Genomic DNA, 15,784 nt, shown 5'->3' on the forward strand with positions numbered 1-15,784 from the left:
AGAGCACAGGCTCTAGGCACGTGGGCTTCAGTAGTTGTGGCACATGGGCTCAGTAATTGTGGCTTGCAGGCTCTAGAGCACGGGCTCAGTAGTTGTGGCACACGGGCTTAGCTGCTCCGCGGCATGTGGGATCTTCCTGGACCAGGGCTCGAACCCGTGTCCCCTGCATTGGCAGGCAGATTCTTAACCACTGCGCCACCAGGGAAGTCCCAAAAAGCTGTACGTTTTTAATGTATACAACTTGATGAGTTTGGAGATAAGTACACACCCATGAAACCATCACTACAATCTGTGCTGTAAACAAATTTATCATTTCCAAAAGTTTCTTCAAGCCTTCTTTTTTTTTTAAAATACTTTATTTCTTTGCTTGCTCTGGGTTTTAGTTATGGCAGGTGGGCTCCTTAGTTGCAGCATGTGAACTCTTAGTTGTGGTATGTGGGATGTGGGATCTAGTTCCCTGACCAGGGATCGAACCCGGTCCCCCTGCACTGGAAGAGCAAAGTCTTAAACACTGCGCCACCAGGGAAGTCCCAAGCCTTCTTTCTTTCTTTCTTCTTCTTCTTCGTTTTTTTGCGGTACACGGGCCTCTCACTGTTGTGGCCTCTCCCGTTGCGGAGCACAGGCTCCGGACGCGCAGGCTCAGCGGCCATGGCTCACGGGCCCAGCCACTCCGCGGCATGCAGGATCCTCCCGGACTGCGGCACGAACCCGCGTCTCCTGCATCGGCAGGTGGACTCTCAACCACTGCGCCACCAGGGAAGCCCTCTTTATTATTATTGTGTGTGTGTGTGTGTGTGTGTAAGAACACTTAACATAAGAACTGTCCTCTTAGTAAATGTTTAAGCATATAATACAATATTGTTAGCTACAGGCACTCTACTATACAGATGTCTAGGTCTTACTCATCTTGTACACCTGAAACTCTGTGCCCTTTGACTACTACCTGTGCATTTCTCACTCCCCCCAGCCCCTGGCAGCCATTCTACTCTCTGCTTCTATGAGTTTGACTATTTTAGATTCCTCATGTAAATGAGATCATGCAGTATTTGTCTTTTTGTGTCTGGCTTCTTTCACTTCCAGGTTCATCCATGTTGTTGCAGATTGGCAGGGTTTCCTTCTTTTATTAAGCCTGAATAATATTCCATTGTATGCATATACCACATTTTCTTTTTCCATTCATCCACTGATGGACATTTAGTTTGCTTCTACATCTTGACTATTGTGAAAGGACCATGGGAGTGCAGATATCCCTTTGACATCCTGATTTCAATTCCCTTGGACATATACCCAGAAGTGAAATTGCTGGATCATTTGGTGGTTCTATTTTTAATTTCTTGAGAAACTTCCATAGTGTTTTTCATAGTGGCTGTACTAATTTACACTCCCATCAATGCTGTACAAGGGTTCCCTTTTCTCCATATCCCTGCTAACACTTACCTTTTGTTTTTTTGATAATAGTCATTCTAACAGCTGTGAGGTTTTCCCTGATGATTAGTGATGCTGAGCAGCTTTTCATATACCTGTTGGTCATCCGTATGTCTTCTGTATGTCTATTCAGTTCCTTTGCCCATTTTTTTTATCGTGTGTGTGGTTTTTTTTTCTTTTTCTATTTCTATTGAGTTATGAGAGTTCCTTATATCAGCCTGGGGAATTTTGAAGAGACAGAACCAAAGGACAGTTATGCCCAGAGGGTCTCCTACATCCTTCCTTCTTAGAATTTAGGGAGCAGTCAGGTAGGCCAGATAGGGGTGGGTTTGACTAATCCATTAGGCACAATGCCTAAGGCACAGGAAAATATATTAATTTCTTTTAAAATCAGAAGGAAAAAAAGAATTTTTAGGCCAAAGAAAATGTCTTAATATATATTAATATATTCATCTTTATGTCAACCCAGTCATAAAATATGAGTTAAACACTTTTTTTATGGAGGAGGGAGCCCTTGAAAACAAAAATGCCAAAAATGCACAAAAGTCATAATGTGTGGGCGGAGGGGGTGCTTCTTCTACCACTGACAGCTCAGCTTGGGCCCCCAGGTATCTAACCTGGCCACCTCCCCTTTGAAGTGTCCCCCAGAGGCTACACTTCGACTCCATGAATGGGCCCACCTGCCCCAGGGCTTGCCGCAAAGGAGTCAAACAAGAGAACCAAGGCTCTCAACAATCCCCGGGTCAAAACAGACCCCTGCACCCGGGCTTGGGAAATGCATCCTTAGTTACATACTTGGGCACAGGGCAGTAGGGAGCTGGGAAGGGGTCCAAGAATGTGCAGGAAGACGGCGAGGGGCAATGCTCCTTTCTAGAATGAGTTTATTAAATCCTTACAACCCCTCTGATACTGACCCCGTTTTACAGAGGAGGAAGCACGGGCTCAGAGAGGTTGAGGAACTTGCCCAAGCTCACACAGCTGGGATTCCAACCTTGTTAGGCCGTAGATCTTGACACCCAAGACCAGGCTCCTTCGTTACAGATCCCTGGAGCCCCTCCCTCAGCCACTGTGCGACCTCGCGCGCGGGCATAAAGAGCAAGTCTGTACTTAGCACCCCGCCGTCCCTGAGGGTTGTTCCCTTTTTCCCATTCCTGCTCTCTGGAAACTCATCCTTTCAGAGCTGATCCTATAGGCTCTCTGGGCCTCAATTTCCCCTTTGTGCGTGTGTGGGGCAGGGGTCTCCTTCTAGTAACAAGGAAGAGGGAGAGAAAGAGAAGGGAGTGGCTCCCTTCCCCACCCCCACCCTCGGGGCTAAGGTCCTAGCCGGGTCTTCAGGGAAGCCCACCTCCCGCCAAGCAAGGTCCCACGGGCAGGAATGGGGCTCGGCCCCTTTAAATCCCGCGCGGGAACGCCCGGGGCCGGGCCGCGCCGGTCCCGGATCTGCAGCTGGGAATTGTTGGTCTCCGCGTGTCCTCCCGGTGCTTCCCCTCGCTGTACCCCACCTCGCGGTGCCCCCAGCCCAGCGTGCAGGCTCCTTGCGCCAGGCCTTGAGGGCGCCGCGGCCGTGGGGAGAATGAGCCGCATCTATCACGACAGCGCCCTCCGGAACAAGGCGGTTCAGAGCGCGCGGCTGCCCGGGGCCTGGGACCCCGCCGCCCACCAGGGGTAGGCTCCGCCCGCGTCTCCCCACCGCTTCCCGGGCCCGGCCTCCGTTGGCTCCCGAGGCTCAGCTTTGAATCCGGGCTCCCTGGTTGGCAGGGGGAGGGGGTGCGCTAGCGGGGTCGGGTGCGGGTGGGAGGAAGGGCGGGGGTCGCCAAAGACCTCCCTGGCCTCCAGACCGCTCCTCCCTGCGCTCCCCTCGGAGCGCACCCCCCTGAGACACTGATCGGCGTGAAGCTCACCGAGGGTCGGTCCCGACTCCCAAGCAGGGCTCAAAAGGCGGTGCTTACTTCACGTCAGCCTTTGTCTCAACCCCACCCCGGTGACTCTAAGCTTCACCCCGCTGCCTTGCCTTCAGGCTTTTGCACAGGCTGTACCCCGCTCCGGAAGGGACAGTGTCCTGCTGGACGGCAACAGCGGGTGGGAGTTGGCTTGGCAGGGCCGCGGGAGGGGCAGGGCCTGTCTGGAGGGCGTGTTAGATCCGGAGGGCCAGGCCCTGCCATCACGGACGCCGAGGTCATGAGAACGAATGGACAATTCAATTTGCAATTACTAACACTAAAGAATGAAGGGCGCAAGGGGCGGGGTGCGGTAGGGGCAAGTAAGGTCCAGGGTGTTTTCACTTTTCATCCCCATCCCTTCAGCTGCCCCCACCCCTCTCCCATTTCCGTGGTTCCAGAAAAGGAAGTCCCCAGGTTCTGCTTTTATGAAAACTAGAATTGGGAAGCGGGGGTCCAGTTCCTCTCAGTGAGGGACCTTGCGATCTTGGGCTTGTCACGAAACTTCTGAGTGGGTTTCTCCACTTCTAAAATGGATACGAATGAGAACAGGAATATGAAAATGCTTTAAAACAGATGCTAAGGGAAGATACTTTATAGCAGCTTAGACCCCGCCCCCCCCCCCAAAATTCGGTGAAATAAAAAAGTAAAGTCCTCCGGTCAGAATGGCCATCATCAAAAAATCTACAAACAATAAATGCTGGAGAGGGTGTGGAGAAAAGGGAACCCTCTTGCACTGTTGGTGGGAATGTAAATTGATACAGCCACTATGGAGAACAGGAGGTTCCTTGAAAAACTAAAAAAGAATTACCATATGACCCAGCAATCCCACTACTGGGCATATACCCTGAGAAAACCATAATTCTAAAGGAGTCATGGGGCTTCCCTGGTGGCGCAGTGGTTAAGAATCCACCTACCAATGCAGGGGACACAGGTTTGAGCCCTGGTCTGGGAAGATCCCACATGCTGCGGAGCAGCTAAGCCGGTGTGCCACAGCTACCGAGCCTGCGTTCTAGAGCCTCCGAGCCACAACTCCTGAGCCCGCGTGCCACAACTACTGAAGCCCGCACACCTAGAGCCCGTGCTCTGCAACAAGAGAAGCCACCACAATGAGAAGCTGGCGTACCACAACAAAGAGTAGCCCCTGCTCCCTTCAACTAGAGAAAGCCTGCATGCAGCAACAAAGACCCAACACAGCCAAAAATAAATAAATTTAAAAAATATTTTAAAAAAAAGAGTCATGTACCACAATGTTCATTGTAGCACTATTTACAATAGCCAAGTCATGGAAGCAACCTAAGTGTCCATCGACAGATGAATGGATAATGAAGATGTGGCACATATATACAATGGACTATTACTCAGCCATAAAAAGAAATGAAATTGAGTTATTTGTAGTGAGGTGGATGGACCCAGAGTCTGTCATACAGAGCGAAGTAAGTCAGAAAGAGAAAAACAAATACTGTATGCTAACACATATATATGGAATCCAAAAAAAAAAAAAAGGTTCTGATGAACCTAGGGACAGGACAGGAATAAAGGCACAGACGTAGAGAATGGACTTGAGGACACGGGGAGGGGGAAGGGTAAGCTGGGACAAAGTGAGAGAGTAGCATTGACATAAATACACGACCAAATGTATAAAAGATAGCTAGTGGGAAGCAGCTGGATAGCACAGGGAGATCAGCTTCGTGCTTTGAGACCACCTAGAGGAGTGAGATAAGGAGGGTGAGAGGGAGACGCAAGAGGGAGGGGATATGGGGATATATGTATACATATAGCTGATTCACTTTGTTATACAGCAGGAACTAACACAACATTGTAAAGCAATTATACTCCAATAAAGATGTTTAAAAAAAGTAAAGTCCTTTATATTTAGTAAACACAATAGTTTACAAAGCGCCTTCATATTCATGATCATATGTTATTGTCATAGAAGCAGAGTGAGGTGGCTATTACTCTCCCATTTGGTGGATAAGAAGACTGAGGCTCTGGTTACAGCAACCCCTGCAGGAGGGGCCATAGCTCAGTCTTGCAGCCTGTCAATGTTCCTTCCTACCCTCCAGATGGTGCCCCAGCCTTTGGGACCCTCAGAGGAGTGGGGGCCCAGTGTGGGAGCCCAGAGAAAGGGGCTGCATCATACTGGGCCTGCCCAGGGACCGGGTAAATGGGAGACACACCTGGGACTTGCTTCTGTCCTAGTGCAGACCCTGACCTGGGCCATTGCACTTGTGGTTCTTGCCTGAGGACTGACAGAACCAGTTGAGCCCTCATTCTCTCTCATCCTTAGGGGGAATGGCGTCCTGCTGGAAGGAGAACTGGTCGATGTATCTCGGCACAGCATCTTGGATGACCATGGCAGGAAGGTGAGGATGTTTCCCTGGGGGCACCCGCAGGGCACTGGCTTCAGGGTCCTCACCCACCAAAGCATCTCTCTGCTTGGCTCTGCCTGTGCCAAGACTTGGGGTCCAGCTCTTTCCCTGAGGGGCTCACAGGGCAGGTGGGGGGGTGTTGGTTGGGAGATTAGCAGCCAAAAGGGGCGACAGATGGAAGAGGTCAGTTAGGGCTGTGCTGGGTTTGATGGGAGGGCCTGGGTTCTTGCTGAGAAGACAGACCAGGCCCTAAACCCGAGGGGTGTGTTTGGGGTCAGGACTGGGAGTGAGGTGAGTGGTTCAGGCCTCAGGCTGTGGGTTCTGAGTGGGCTGGAAGGCCTGCCTTCTGAAGAGGTCCTGTCACCTTCTGATGGAACAAATTTAGAGTGCTGGGAAGCTTGCTGGGTAGGCAGGATGAGTGGCTCTTTATTCTGGGGCTGAAGGTCCAGCTCCTGTCCTCTGGCCTGGTGGTTCCCACTGCCTCCGGACCTGATGGACAAGGTCAGAGTGAAGTTATCTGCCTGTGTGGGTGCAAGGTCAATAGTGACCTTCCGCTTTAGGGGTACCAGCTCTGTAGCTGGGAAGTCGTGTGTACTTTGGATTGTTTAAAATTGAATTACTTTAAATGCACGGTTGGAGTTTGCTGTTAGAAGGCGCCTTGAAGTGACTGCATTTGCAGAGTGGTGAATATCTTAGCATGGGTTTACACATCTTTTTTTTTTTCTTTTCTTTTCTTTTTGGCTGAACTGCAAGGCTTGAAGGATCTTAATTCCCTGACCAGGGATCGAACCCTGGCTCCCTGCAGTAGAAGCGCGGAGTCCTAACCACGGGACTGCCAGGGCATTCCCTTGCACATCTTTTAATATCACTGTGTGGCTGGGTGTTTTGGAATGTTGGATTTTTATAAAGCAGGTCACTGGTGTGGACCTGGACCTCCACGTGTGTAGGGGTGTGAGAGCGTTGAGGTGGGAGGAGGGTTGCTGGGCCTTTGTTTCCAGCCTGAGTGTCAAGCCACGTTGCCCGGGGCTTCGGTTCCCATGTCCATGCCCTTCTCCTCTTGTCCTCTGAGCCTCCTGGGGTTATGCCCTTTATCACCCGCCCATCTCAGGTGTCCATGGACACTCCTGGCATTCTCCATTCTGTACTAGCCAGTGTTTCTTTCCTGAGCACTAATTCTAAATCTCCACCCCCCCCCCCAAATAACCCCACCCAGATGTGCTGACCACCTTATCTCCTTGATCTGTAGAACCGAGCTCATTAAATCCCTTCTTGAGGCAGGCCAGAGGCCTGGGGCTACACACAGCTGTTTTTTCACCCACACTCCATGTGAACAGCCTCAGCTCCGGCTCAGCACTAGTTTCAGGTCAAGAGATGCTTTGCTGCGCCCTCCCCTCCTTAGCACGCAGGTCAGCAGGCTGAGCACAGCAGTCTGGAGCCCTAGCCACCCTGCCCGGGAGAGCCCAGCAGTAGCTGAGTGGAGCTGGCCCGCCTCGGCCGTCCTCCACAGGCAGGGTGTCCTCCAGCCCCTCTCCAAACTTGCCTTCTCCAACTCCTTCTTTCCTAATGATAGTGCACTAGACGCCCCCGACCACCAGCCTGCAAACCTCCACTGTCTCCCCTCCCCCCTCCCCCAGGTGAGTAATGTCTAGTCCTGCAGGCCTCCTACCTTGACCATTTTCCCCTCCCCTCCCTTCCTCTTTCCATGTCTGCTCACCTCACATGGGCCCTCAGGAACTCAGCCTGTCCTGACTAAACCTTGCACCCCCTCTCCTGGCTTCTGGCTGCACCCAGCGCCCATTCCTGCCCTGCTGCCAGCTTGTCTCCTGAAAGACACCTCTCAGGGTCTCGCTGCTGTCCAAAAACCTTTCAGGATTCCTTCTAGTCTACCACATAAAATGCAAACTCCAAATGCCAACTCAAGGCTGATCCCCCACTTGCTTCCCCAGCCTGGACTCCCATGAGACCTCTCAGGGTCCTGCATTGCTCAAACATCCACACAGGACCTTGACTTTTATTTTATGTACTTGTCCAGGCTCTTAATATTCTTCCTACACCCTTATCCCACAGTTGCAGGTTTCTCCCCACTCTGAGACCTTGCCTTCTCTGTTTCTCCCAGGAAGTGGTTTCCTTCTCTTTAATCTCCTGTTTTGTGTGTGTGTGTGTGTGTGTGTTATTATAATATTTATTTATTTAACTTTTTATTGATGTATAGTTGATCTACAGTGTCGTCAGTCTCCTGTTTTGACTAGGACAGCTGGCAAAGAATTTACAGCACATTTCATGCTTTATACTGTGCTTGCTCCTTGAACCCTTACAACGTGCCTGAAAGTAGACATCACGTTGTCTCCAGACAACAGGGGAAACTGAGGCTAGGGGTGATTTGCTCCAGGACTCACATCTGTTGGAAGAGGCACAGTAGCTGTCCTCACTCAGAACTCCATTTCAGTGCCCTTTCCATGGCATCTTGGCTGCTTCTGCTTCTGCTTTATGGTATTTGGGCTCCTTGGTGCTTGGGTTATGGTTTTCTGTATATTCTTTCTGTCTCTCATATGTGGAGGCCTTGGGGTCAGGCTCTGAGCCCGCCCTCTCATGGATGTCTAGCCATGGTTCATTATGTGTGGCAAGTGCTCTACTAAACACATGAATGAATGAATGAATGAATGAATATTGGGAGTGGAAGCCTGTGGCCAGCTTGAATATCTTTTGGAGGTGGGGTGGGATTCTGGGGTAGAGAGTGAGGTTGAGGGGGCTGCAGCCGGAGCACTTGGGGAGTGTGTGTTGTGTTGGAGGCTGAAGGGAATGAAGCAGCCCCTCACTGCCTCTCTGCTTGGTCCCAGGAGCGCTACTACGTGCTGTATATCCGGCCTAGTCACATCCATTGCCGTAAGTTCGACCCCAAGGGAAATGAAATCGAGCCCAACTTCAGCGCCACCAGGAAGGTGAACACAGGCTTCCTCATGTCATCCTATAGTAGGTACCCTTCGCCCTTTCTCCCTCAGAGCCTTCATACACTGTGGTCTTCCTTTGTCTCCAGAGGTCTCTTGGTCCCTAGAAAGTGTCTTCTCAGCATGGTCGGCCTTGAAGTCCATGTTTGGCCTGAGGGGCCCCTGGCTGGACTCTTCCTGCCCCCCATTCACTCAGAGGATCCCTGGTGCCCTACCTCAGTGCTGAGGACCTGGGTGCCTTCCCAGCTCCTGCCATCTCCTGCAGTCTGGCAGAATCGTCCATGAACCTGCCTTAGTGCAGAGCCCAGGCCAGGTGGCCTCCATTTTCCTGCCAAAATGCTCACTTTGTTCTTGGGCCCTTTGTGATCTTATTCCTCTTCCCAGTTTTGGCTGGAGAAGGACCTTCTTGCTGTCTGCCCCGTGTGAGAAGGTTTTGAGGTTGAGTGGGTACTCATCATCCCTCTATCGTTTTATCCATTCATGCTTTCAGTTGCTCATTGAGTATCTGAACATTTAGTGAGAATCCACCATGTGCCAGACTCTGAGCTGCATGCTGAGGGTTCAGGGACTAGCAAGACTCGGACTTGCACACAAGCCATTCTCAGGCTGGTAGAGGAGATGGACAGGCCATGACTGGAGCCCTAGCGGGGGCTCTGAGCCCAGGCAGGCGTGGTTGGGGGAGGTGCGCTGGAGGAGGGAATGCCAGTACTGGATCCTGAAAGACATGCAGGTATCAGCAGGGTGCCAGGGCTTGGAAGGGTGTTTCAGAGAGGGGGCAGGGTGCCAAGGGCATTCTGGGAACTGAGGGCTCCGGCAGGTGAAGAGCAGCCCTGCAGAGAGGGCACTCAGTCGAGGGTGCAGGGGAGCTCTGCGTGAGTGGTTTTAAGTTAGGTGAGTGATATGATTAGATTTGCTCTTTTTGAAAATGAATTTATTTATTTTTGGCTGCGTTGGGTCTTCGTTGCTGCATGTGGCCTTGCTCTAGTTGCAGTGAGTGGGGGCTACTCTTCGTTGTGGTGGGTGGGCTTCTCATTGCAGTGGCTTCCCTTGTTGTGGAGCACAGGCTCTAGGCACTCGGGCTTCAGTAGTTGTGGCACGCGGGCTCAGTTGCTCCGCGGCATGTGGGATCTTCCCAGACCAGGGCTCGAACCCGTGTCCCCTGCATCAGCAGGCGGATTCTTAACCACTGCACCACCACGGAAGTCCAGATTTGCTTTTTAAAATCCCTGGGGAAGTGAAGAGACTGGAGACCAGAAGGCTATTAGGAGGCCATGATGGCATCTAGGAGGGCCCAGGATTAAGGACTGGTCAGTGAGGATGGAGAGACTGGGCAGACTCAAGATAGAGGAGGGACCATGGCCTCGGTGTTTGTTTGGATATGGGGGGAGTCAGGGATGACCCCAGGATTCGGGCTCAGGTGCCAGGTTTGCGGAATGGAGGTGCAAGAGGAGGAGGTTTGGGGAGAAGATATCTGTTTGGGACACATGGCATTAGCCACGTGGTGGTGCTTCCAGGTAGAGGTAGATGTGCTCTAGGGACTTGGTACAGTTCTAGAACCCAGGAAGAGGGCTGGGCTGGCAGCAGGTATTTCGGAGTCATCACACATGGGTCGTATTGAAGCTGTGCCAGTGGACAGGGTCAGCCAGGAAGTTGTCCTGGGGAACAGCAACAACGGGGGCGGACAGGGAAGGAGCCTTGTAAGGAGCAGGGGCGGGAACGCTGGCGGGGTCTGAGCGGGGTGGGGCAGGTGTGTGTCTCTGAAGCCCAGCGAAGCCCAGGGGTGAGGAGTAGCAGTGGAGTCAGGCGGTGCCCAAGGCCCAGGTAAGTCGGGACGGCGGAGCATCCAGTGGCTTCACAGTGACATGCTCCCCAGTGACTGGTGGGGGGTGAACAGTGTCTAGAGTAGTGGGTGCCAGAGCCGGAATGCAGGAAGGTGGTAAGGAAAGATCCAAGAGAGGAGAAGGAGAGGCAAGTCCTGGAGGAGGTGGGAGGGGGTGGGCTCTGGGGCCCAGATGAGCTGGCCTGAGGCAGGAGGGGAGACACCTCGTCCTTTGAGACAGATGGGAAGGAGGAGAGGTTTCTTGCGGTTCTAGGTAACTGGACAGGTAGGTGGTGGCCCCACCTCTGGCTTCTGTTATCTTGCGAAGTAGGAGATGAGGTGGCTTGTCTGGGGGACAGTGGGCAGGGTGAGGGTTGAGGAGAAAGTTCTCTGTGTGAGCAAGGTGTCTAGGGAATCCCAGAAGGCATCCCTGACGGAGCTTGGCAGAGGTTTTACACCACAAATGGAGCATGGTCTGGTGTTCGGGACTCGCGGCCGCCTGGGTATCAGTGTGGGGAAGGCAGCCAGTGGACGGCACTGGGGTTGCCATACTCTCAACGCTGCAAGTTCTCACTTCTTAGTCTGGGACCGGGACTTCCCCCTCCATGCTGCCCCCGCCCTGGGATTAGCGGATTTGGGACTTTCAGGGTAGGCGGGTGACAGGCTGTTGGAACCTTCCCTGAGCCTCTGCGCTCTGCCCAAGCCAGGATGAGCAGGCCAGTAGAGGGTATGAGGACCACCAAAGTTTGCTGCTGGTTCCAGCAGACCCCACCCCAGCCAGGGAGTCCCTGAGAGCCCAGAGAGAACCCTGCCTGGTCACTGGGGTCTCAGTGGGAAGGCAGAATTGTGTGAAGGGCTTGAATCCTGCCTCCTCCACTGACTAGCTCTGTAACCTTGGGCAAATTACTTAACCTGTCTAAGCCTTAATTTTCTCATCTGTGAATAGGGATAGTAAAAACATTGACACTTGCTGAGTGCCAGGCCCCATGCTAAGTGCTTTACGTGCATTCGATATTTCTTTCACATGTCACGTCAGTCCCATCGGGTAGGTACCTCTTTTATCCTTATTTGTCAGGCACAGAGAGAGGTTAAGTAACTTGCCTGTGGTCACACAGCATGTAAGCAGATTTGCACCAGCTAGCCTGGCTCCAGAGCCCGTAGCCATAACTCCTCTGTGATGCGTTCCTTGAGTACTGGCAGGATGGGAACTCAGAGCCCCTACCTTCAGGTGGTTGTGAGCGTGTACAACACTGAGGCCTCACCTGGCTCCTAAAAAGCCCTCCTAGAGTGCTTGCTATTACAGTGGTAATGACTGTCTCGTGCTGTGTGCCTGCAGAGGTGGAAGCCAAGGGGAACACCGACAGACTCACGCCTGAGGCACTGAAGGGGCTGGTGAACAAGCCAGAGCTGCTTGCACTGACGGAGAGCCTCACCCCCGACCAGACAGTGGCATTCTGGATGCCTGAGTCGGAGATGGAGGCCGTGGAGCTCGAGCTGGGGGCTGGGGTACGGCTGAAGACTCGAGGCGACGGCCCCTTCCTGGGTGAGCAGTGCAGCCCTCACTGTGGCCTGATGCTCCTATATGGCCTGTGGGGGCTCCTGGCCTCCTGTCTGAGGCTTACCCACCCCTCCTGCTTCGAGTTCATGGAGCAGGCCACATCTGGCCTCCCCGTGGACAAGACCCCTTGAGATTTATTCCTAAGTCCCTGGGCAAGTGCTTTGGGGCCAATAGCCTGAACACTTTGGATCCCGGGGTGCTGCCCAGTCCCATGGTTCCTGTGGGTGACCTCTCCTATCCATTGCCTTGGGGGTCCCATCCAGGGCCTCCCTGAGCACACTCAGGCCTAGGGGACCCCAGCAGAACGGGCCAGCCCCCACTATATTTCTGCCACACGGAGAGAGGCCTTTAACTTCTCATTTCAGATTCATTAGCCAAACTCGAGGCTGGAACAGTGACCAAGTGTAATTTCGCTGGTGATGGGAAGATGGGGGCATCCTGGACAGACAACATCATGGCCCAAAAGTCTTCAGAGAGGGCTGCAGTGGAGACCCGAGAGCAGGGGGACGGCGCTGAGGACGAGGAGTGGGTAAGTCCGGGGAGATAACCGTGGACCTGGAGTTGGTGTGGTTCATCTCCTGGCAGGAGTTTTGTATGCACTGGTTGTGGTTGGGTGTAGGACAGCAGCATAAACTTTACTCCCCAGCTTTGGTGGAATTCCTGAGCGTGTGTTAGCATCAGGAAAATTCCCTCAAGGTGTGAAGGGACCTTTCTTCTTGGTGGGTCTGAACTGTGCCAATCAACAAGAGAGCCCCAAAGATTTACGAAAGCAAGGGATGGAAAGAAGGGAGTGCAGAGGGGAACCAAGGAGACTTAATTCCATTAAGGCTCCAAACATTTCTACTTCAAGTGAATACATTAGCCATGTTGAGCAGCTGAATGAGCATTTTTCCCCCCTTTGTTCTCGGCTTCCTGCCCAGAGTGGCTGGAAAATGGCTGACCTGGTCCTTAATAGTTATTTTGGCCCAAAGTTCAGCCTCCTAGTTGATCCTCAGCCTACTCACAGTTGATTTGGTATTTTGAGGTATATTTCACCTGAAGATTTGAACTGGTGTCAAAAGGCCCCAGATTGAACGTTTAAAACAAAGTCTCAGAAAAATGGGCTCTTGATCTAGGTGATGAAGATGATGATATTTGCCAGAGAAAGCAGGGCAGATAGAGGGAGTGGATTCCCTTTTGTCTTAATAGAGTGAGTCTTGGACTAAAAAACAATTGGAGTTGCCAGGCTGGCTCCCTGGGCCAACACTAATGAGATGAGGCCAAGGCAGGTAGCCACGGGCCCCCCGGTACCACTCATTCGAACCCTTGTTTGTCTGATGACGGTAGAAGACTTTTACGAAATGTGCTCTGTTCATATCTCTTTACTTTACCTCTAGGACGACTGAGGTCAGTGAGAGATGGGGTGCCTCCGGGGCCCACTGTTGAGCATTTCTTCCATCAACTTTCACTCTGGAGCTCGAGAGAGCAGGTCCACCAAGCCTTGCCTGGTTCTTCCCTACAGCCACTGTGGAATACCCTTTGAACAAGCTCTGCTAAAATCAAACGCAAGAGCCTGACGTTAGACGTGGGGCCCCAGCCTGTGGCTCATGGAGGGTCCCTCCCTGGATGTGAGTCTAGCCTTCCTAGACATTTTCATGGTGGCCCTCACCCTGAGTGGCAGCCTTGTTTCTGGAGGCAGGCAGGGGGCAAGTCCCCCAGGGCAGTCAGAAGAACTGGACTTGGTTTTGGTGCAGAACTGGTGGGGAATCCCTCATCTGCATGCAGAGTGGCTCAGAGGAGAAGTTAGCGGGGCCTCCTTCTTCTGTCCTTGTTGTATTTCTTGCTTTCCTTCTGCAATTGCCCTCCTCCCTAGCACTCTGTGCTGTAGCCTCTGCCCTCCTGCTCAAGCCTCCTTGTCCCCTGTGCCCTTTTCAGTCCCCAGAGCTGCCACTTCTTTATTCCTCCTCTGGTTCTCTGCCACCCTGAGAGTTCCTGTCTCCTGACCTCCTTTGGCGGCTTTCCTGGGAATGCTCTTTTCAGGGAGGCTGAGAGCGTTCACAGGTGTGGCCAGCTGGTCTCCAACTCTGACTCATTCTGCCAGGCCACATTTTGGACAACACCTTTTTTCTTGTTTTGTACCTTGAGAACTTTTTACGAATGAGTAAATCTTCAGGAAGGATTCCTCTACACTGACTGTGTTATTATTAGGTATAAACTGAGCAACCTCCCTATAAGAAGAAAGCCGTATCTTTTTGGTCATGAACATTGCCTTGCTGGGTAGTATGCCCACACCCACATCTATGAAGAGATCTGGAGTTGAAATCTACACGTCCTAAGAATGGGTAGGGACTTGGTGGAATGTGGATCCTGCTTCTCTCAGGGAAAAGAGGGGTGGTGGTAAACTAACAATTATGGAGTCCCCTAATGTGTCAAACACAGCACTAGATGCTTTCCGTGATGATAATTATAGTCCCTGACTGTTGAGTGCCTCTTGGTTCTATTACTTGTGCCAAGCACTTCCAGTATCTTACTTAATTGTCACAATAATCCCAAGAGGCACATGTGATCATTATCTCCATTTTTTTTTCATATGGTTTTCATGGTTGAGGTCCCAGCGTTTATTATCAGGGTTCAAACTTTCATTTGCCTTCCTGCATATTTGAGCCTGGGCTCAACAATATGGCTGTGAGGCTTGGGGTTAACACTTCATTTAGGCCACCTGAAGTCACAGGTCACTGGACTGCCCTCGGGTCTCTTCTGTTCTTGTTGCCCTTTTCTTAGTTCACATACTCGTTCTCTTACCTCAGCTACTATAGAAGCCGCCTCGCTAGTGTCCTGTGTCTGAATGGGGCTGGCTCACTGTTGAGCATGCTGGGACCTCAACCATGTGGTGGCCAGGGTAGGGGTTAAACAGGAGGAGGACTGGGGACACTGACATGGGGAGAGGCACCCAGTGAGGGCATCCTGTTGCCCAAAGCACTGTGGCCAAAGGGTATGGCAAGCTCACGTGGGCAGGCCACCATTCTAAACGAGGAGGCACAGCGTGTCAATGGGGGAGCCCCTGGGCAACAACTAGGCTTGGTGTCTTGGTGGGGTGGGGATGGGCTCCTGGAAGGAAAAGGCCATGGTGGCTGGAGCTTAGAGAATGGTGGGAGGTTGGGCATGGCATCTTCAGCATGTTAAGTATTTTGGGACTTTATCCTTAATACCTTGGAAGCCAGTGATCCCCGGGAGAGTAGTAAGATCTGATTTGTATATTTCAAAGATCACTTGACTGCAGAGAAACTGAAGGCAATGAGCCCAACTAGGAGACTGCTGCAGTGGTGGGGGTGAGAGCCTAGAGTGATTTAGTCTATAGCAGTGGCAGAGGAGATGGAAAGAAATTCAGGTAGACAGGTGGAAAGGGACTTTCCAGCAAGAGAAGAGGACCTGCAAGGCCATGGAGGTGGGGGAGTGGCCCGATCTTGGAATATGCAATTTCTGTACATGGTCATTGCAATTTTATACCAACACATAAAATTTGATAATCCTTTTTCAATTGATGTTATATAACTACTTCCTATCAATATATCACTAGTCTTCATGTCATTGTTTTTAAGATTGACTACCTTAATAGCTCTATTATTTTCCAGAATTTGGGTAATTAATTGATCCCTCTTTGGAGCTGTGTCAAAAACTATTGTAAATTACATAGTTCCCTCAATCTCACCTGCCTCCCCCCGCCACTATATTTTGTTTTGTTTTGGTTT

General features: G+C 51.8%; 1 protein-coding gene across 1 annotated transcript; it reads left to right on the forward strand.

Annotated features, from left to right (window-relative positions):
* Positions 1 to 2,834: 2,834 nt before the first annotated feature.
* On the forward strand, positions 2,835 to 14,520 carry ARPIN (actin related protein 2/3 complex inhibitor). Its single transcript, XM_030878633.2, has 6 exons — positions 2,835 to 3,090; positions 5,653 to 5,728; positions 8,572 to 8,704; positions 11,835 to 12,041; positions 12,422 to 12,585; positions 13,433 to 14,520. Exons 1-6 carry the CDS (start codon positions 2,999 to 3,001, stop codon positions 13,439 to 13,441), a joined length of 681 nt encoding a protein of 226 aa, XP_030734493.1. The 5' UTR covers positions 2,835 to 2,998; the 3' UTR covers positions 13,442 to 14,520.
* The last annotated feature ends 1,264 nt before the right edge of the window (positions 14,521 to 15,784 follow it).

Source organism: Globicephala melas, chromosome 2 (genome assembly GCF_963455315.2).
Source record: "Globicephala melas chromosome 2, mGloMel1.2, whole genome shotgun sequence".
In the NCBI taxonomy this organism is placed as follows: Eukaryota; Metazoa; Chordata; class Mammalia; order Artiodactyla; family Delphinidae; genus Globicephala; species Globicephala melas.

Coding starts and splice junctions, on each gene's coding strand:
- ARPIN (XM_030878633.2), top strand. CDS start 2,999: ATGAGCCGCATCTATCACGACAGCGCCCTCCGGAACAAGGCGGTTCAG. Junction 3,091..5,652: donor GACCCCGCCGCCCACCAGGG/GTAGGCTCCGCC, acceptor TCTCATCCTTAG/GGGGAATGGCGTCCTGCTGG. Junction 8,705..11,834: donor CTTCCTCATGTCATCCTATA/GTAGGTACCCTT, acceptor GTGTGCCTGCAG/AGGTGGAAGCCAAGGGGAAC.